At 57.2% G+C, this 5,438-nt stretch overlaps 1 protein-coding gene across 1 annotated transcript in view; it reads left to right on the plus strand.

Annotated features, from left to right (window-relative positions):
• The window catches only part of SH3TC2 (SH3 domain and tetratricopeptide repeats 2), a 63,903-nt gene that overhangs the window by 43,401 nt on the left and 15,064 nt on the right, over positions 1 to 5,438 (plus strand). Inside the window, exon 2 of the mRNA XM_009882085.1 lies at positions 5,284 to 5,403. Coding sequence (XP_009880387.1) covers positions 5,284 to 5,403 — 120 coding nt within the window. The remainder of the gene's footprint in view (positions 1 to 5,283; positions 5,404 to 5,438) is intronic.

The following is a 5,438-nucleotide window of genomic DNA, read 5'->3' on the forward strand; positions in this document are numbered from 1 at the left end:
CCTCCCCCACCCGCTCCCACCATACCGGGTCTCTCGTTGGGTGCCGGTCGCATGCCTGCGCCCTTCGTCCCCAGCTGAGCAAACACAGCCGGGATGGGGCGGTTGCAGGTGGCTGGAGCAGTCCAGCGCAGGGACAGGGCTGCATAAATCCAGGTTGGGGCAGAGAGTTTGCATTTTTGGTCCCGGTTGAATCCAAGGCTCAGCTGCGGTGGCGATGGGCGCACTGGGGAAGGATAGGTTTGCTTTGCGTTCTTTGTACCCAGGAACTGATAGGAGAAGGACAGGAGAAATTCCAGCAGACACGCTGGGTTTAGGAAAATGGATTTGGTCCCGGGGAAGTGTACTGCTGCGTGGCAGCCCCGGAGAGCGGCAGTGTCTGCAGCCGCTGCATCCCCTGGATGAGGGGTGCCCGGACAGTGGCACTGCCTCCCGTTTCGTGCCCTGGGGAGGGAAGCGTGGCCGGCTGGTACTCTGCCTGCAGAGGCTGCCCAGCTGGCAGGGCTGGGTCTGCAAAGGGAGCAGAGACCCCGGCGAGCTGGTGCAGGCAGAGACCCCCAGCCAGCGCAAGCCGAGATCCCCGGGAAATTGCTTCTGTCCCTATCAGGACTGGGCTTTCCCAGGGAGGCTGGGCTGAGGGCTTCAGCAGCAGCAGTGGGGACTCTCCAGGGGAGATCCAGGGCTGGTAAGCAGCAGGGTAGGCAGTCGGGTTGCTGACCGAGAGGAAAATTCCATTTCAGGTCAAGCAAGAGGTTGATACCTTTGCTTGTAGAGGGGTGGGTTGGTCACTAAGTTATCTAGGTAGACTTAAAAGCAAAAAGAAACTTCAAAACCACATAGGAAGACATTTTTGTTTAGAAAATGAATCATAGCATTCTGTTTGCTTAAAAAAACATAATATTGTTTTCTCCTGGGTAGAAGAATTTTACGCTAATTGGTGAGCAGGTATTGCTAAAACCAGCAGCATTCTAAGTGAAGCAAAAAGCTGTGTCTGAAAACACCTGCCCTGTTTGAGCACTGACCGCTCTGACAACATGGGCCCAAAACAGCAACATCTTTCATGTAAAGATGTGCCTGACTCCATCACAGAAACTCAGGTGGTGTGCTCTGAGCAGCAGCAGGCCAAAACCCGTGTCTGGATCTGAATTCCCCCTCCGGTTCCCACACCTTTGGAGCATCCGGAGGTCGACTGGGGGAGTTTTCTAAATGTGGAGCTTTCCAGGACTGGTGTGCAACAGGAATAGACAGTGTCCTTGCCACAAGGAGAGCAGCACCAGCCCGTCCCAGCAGCTCACCTTCATTCAGGTCCCTGCAGCTGCACAGCTTTGCATGGGAAACATCAACTTGACTTTAGCACGCCAGGAGAGATCTGGAGAGCTTTTCACCCTAATGTCTGGGGCTTAGGAGGGTGGGTGAGCTGCAGCGAGGAGGATGAGGAGCACGGTCCCTTCTCCAGGCAACCCCAACAGTTCAACATCTGGTTTCTCCTGATGAGGACTAGAAATCTGCGCTCTTTCAGCCTTCTCCAGGGCAGGCAGGCTGGTGCCTGGCCCAGACTGCACAGGAGCATCGCTCCCTGCAAAGCCTTTTGGTTTGACTTGTCTTTTGTTAGAAGTTTCCCATCCATCTCCATGAACACGGACTCTGTCCTGCCACCGCCTGTCCCACAGCTATCTGCTCCTCATGCTTTGCTTTAGGGGAATTGCAGTGGTGCCGGGCAGCCCTCCTCACAGCACGGGAATCTGTCTGGTGAGAAATAACTCACTGGAGTAATTACTCACTACTCTGGAGAAGCTCAAGGCCTTGTCACGCATTGGGATGCAGCCTGGGTGTCTGGGAGAGCCAGCAATGCTCCTGGAGCACACCACAGCAAACAACTCACGGCTCTGGTGGCACTGGCATTGGCTGGTTGCTGAAGTAAAGGTCCATCCCTAAAAGACCTCCCTATCTATGACTTCTCTCCCTAGACCTTTTGGGTTTTATTTTGCAGGGGCTGTGTTGCTCTTCCCCAGAGATGCTCTGCAGACATCTGCCACCCATAGCGCAGTGAGGCCACACAGCCGGTCCTGAGTCCTGGTCCTGGAGGCTCAGGAAGGTCAGAGTGTGTGAGCGAAGAAGGAATGAGACTCCATCATCAATCCCAAGGGATTCCGCTCAGCAGCCAAATCGGTCCCTCCTGGTGTTCACATCTGGGGTTCAGACAGCTCTGCTCTCAGAGATGAGATGAGCCCTGCTAGCCCCACAGGAGCCCACAGCGTCTGTGCTTGCAGAGAACTCATCTGTGGCTTGCCTGGACGTAGCTCTGCTCTGCTGAGGTTGGGGTGGAGCAGGCGGTGCTGCCAGCTGCCCTCGCTGTGAAAGGGGGAGAGAGCCAGCTCGGCCGGGTGGGAAGGTGGTCCAGGAACGGCTGCACAGCCAGCCCTGGATGGAGGATGCTGGACAAGCCCCAGCAGGGTGTCCCTGCAGGTGAGGCAGGTGCCTTGCAGTGGCATCCAGAGCTGGGTCGCCTTTGGAGGTGGGGGGAGATCAGCGTTGAAGCTCTCCAGAGGGGTCAGCTGGAAGCTCGGGCAGTCTCGGCAGACCGCGGGGCTCCCCGTGCTGTGGCCGCGGGAGGAATGAGAGGAATGTGCCATGTGGGCTGGGCAACACGCTCCCAAAGACAAGGGCAAGAGCGGAGCCCAGGGCAACGGCGGCAGCAACGGCAGTCAGCAGGATGAGAGCCCCCCAGGGCAGTGCATCCAGTTCTGCGGCCCCCAGCACGAGAAAGACGTGGACCTGTTAGAGAGGATCCAGAGGAGGGCCATGAAAATGATGGGAGGGCTGGAACCCCTCTCCTAAGAAGAAAGGCTGATACGAGAAGGCTCTAGGGAGACCTTATTGCAGCCTTTCAATGCCTAAAGGGGGCTTATAAGAAGGATGGAGAGAAGCTTTTTACTAGGGCCTGTAGTGACAGAACAAGCAACAATAGTTTTAAACTGAAAGACTGTAGATTTAGATTAGATATAAGGAAGAAATTCTTTACTATGAGGGGGGTGAGACACCGCCACAGGTTGGGTGCCCCATCCCTGGAAGTGTTCAAGGTCAGGTCGGATGGGGCTTTGAGCAACGTGGTCTAGTGGAAGATGTTCCTGCCCATGGCAGAGGGATTGGAACAAGGTCTTTAAAGGTCCCTTAGGAGACTTCAACTTACCAGATGTCTGCTGGGAATACAATATAGTGGAGAGGAAACAGTCTGGGAGGTTCCTGGAGCGTGTGGAAGACAAATTCTTGACACAGCTGGTGAGGGCTGAGGCCAATGGTATGAGGTTCAACACGGCCAAGAGCCGGGTCCTGCACTTGGGTCACAACAGCCCCATGCAGCGCTACAGGCTTGGGGCAGAGTGGCTGGAAAGCTGCCTGGCAGAAAAGGACCTGGGGGTGTTCGTGTACGGCTGGCTGAATATGAGCCAGCAGTGTGCCCAGGTGGCCAAGAAGGCCAACGGCATCCTGGCCTGTATCAGGAATAGTGTGGTGAGCAGGACTAGGGAAGTGATTGTCCCTCTGTACTCGGCACCGGTGAGGCCCCACCTCCAGTACTGTGTTCAGTTTTGGGCTCCTCACTACAAGAGGGACATTGAGGTGCTGGAGCGTGTCCAGAGAAGGGCAACGGAGCTGGTAAAGGAGCAGAAGTCTTATGAGGAGCGGCCAAGGGAATTGGGGTTGTTTAGCCTGGAGAAAAGGAGGCTGAGGGAAGACCTTATCACTCTACAACTACCTGAAGGGAGTTGGGGATCGGTCTCTTTTCCCAAGTAACAAGCAATAGGACAAGAGGAAACAGCCTCAAGTTGCACCAGGGGAAGTTTAGATTAGATATTAGAAAAAATTTCTTCACCGAAAGTGTTGTCAAGCATTGGAACAGGCTGTCCAGGGAAGTGGTTGGGTCACCATCCCTGGAGGTATTGAAAAGACGTGTAGATGTGGCACTTAGTGACATGGTTTAGTGGTGGACTTGGCAATCTTAGGTTAATGGTTGGACTTGTTGATTGTAAAGGACTTTTCCAACCTCAGTTATGCTATGATTCTATGATTCTAACCCAAACCATTCTCTGATTCTCTGCCCGTCGCCCCCGCCTCGCCGGCAGACGGTGCCTGGTCAAAAGGCGCATGGTGCATTGTGGCCGGTGCTGGGGCTGAGCCGCGGTGCCGGCCGGGCAGCGAGCAGCACGCTCACCCCTGTCAGCGCAGCCGCAAGCCCACTGGCGGGGCTGGCCGCGTTGCTGGACACATGGGCTGCTGCTTGGGGACCCCCTGGCACCAGGATCTGTCCCTGGGGTGCACAGGTAAGCTGTCCGTGGGGATGCCATGGCCCTGCTCTGTCCCAGCGGGGCTGCGAGACCTGTGGGTGCAGAGCTCACCCCGCTGACGGGGCCGCTGGGGAGACACCGGCGCTGAGCACTGCTCCCTTTGGCTGCTTGCCTGTCTTTCCTGAAATGGCCACTGGTGTCCCCTCCTCTTTCTGGGCACTTGCTATGGCACTACATTTGGGTGCATGGGGAATGAGGCATTTTGGCCAGGGAGGGGAGGGGATGGCTCAGGGGGTTGGTTTATTCCCATGCTGGTGGCTTCTCAGGAGCCCCCTTGCCACCTGTGTCCTGACGCCACTGCTGCCCAGGAGCACTCCAACCATCGCCAGGCTTGCAGAGCCCGTGGGGTGCTGCCAGCCCCCGAGGCACGATTCCCGTACCGGCATGCCCAAATGAGCTAACGGGGCTGTGTTAACGGGCGGGAGGAGGGAGGTGGCTCAGGGCCAGCGGCTGTGGCCACGTGTCCCCCGGGAGAGCCGGTGCCAGTGGGTGCCACCGGCGCCTCAGTCCTGGCTGCCAGGAGCACTGGGACCTGCGCTCAGCTCCGGGCTGGGGCTGTTTACAGCCCACTGTTACCAAATATTTCAGCACCGGAGAGGTAAATGAGTCACTGACACCACTGGGAACGACTCCCCACCAGCAGTTTCAATTGGTCTCTTGAAAAAGCTCCCAGTTCCCTTTCTGAGCCTGGCCCAAACAAAAATAAACACTGAATCGGCAAGTGCCACGGGGAGCAAACCCATTTCTCCTCTCGCCCGAGCGAGCCCTGGCCCCTGCCTGGCTCTGTGGAGAGCCACCAGCATGCTTTGTCATGCCGCTGGCAGGGGTGGCATGAGCAGTGTCCGACCTGCCACCTCCTGTGGCCCATCATATGGAGACCCCTCGGGCAGGGAGCATTCTGCCGGGGGTCCAAACGCCTCTCCCCACCACCCGTCTTCCCCAGGTGAAGAGTGTGAGTCCTGCTGCCGCCGCTCATCCGTGCTCCTGCCCCGCTGGGACCGCCTGCAGCGTGCCGCAGCTGATCACCGGGGAAAATGGTGGTGGGAGAAGACCATGGCATCAGGTACCCATCCCCGGGAAAGGGGGACACAGCCCCTA

The sequence above is a fragment of the Charadrius vociferus genome, unplaced genomic scaffold (assembly GCF_000708025.1).
Source record: "Charadrius vociferus isolate BGI_N301 unplaced genomic scaffold, ASM70802v2 scaffold3, whole genome shotgun sequence".
In the NCBI taxonomy this organism is placed as follows: Eukaryota; Metazoa; Chordata; class Aves; order Charadriiformes; family Charadriidae; genus Charadrius; species Charadrius vociferus.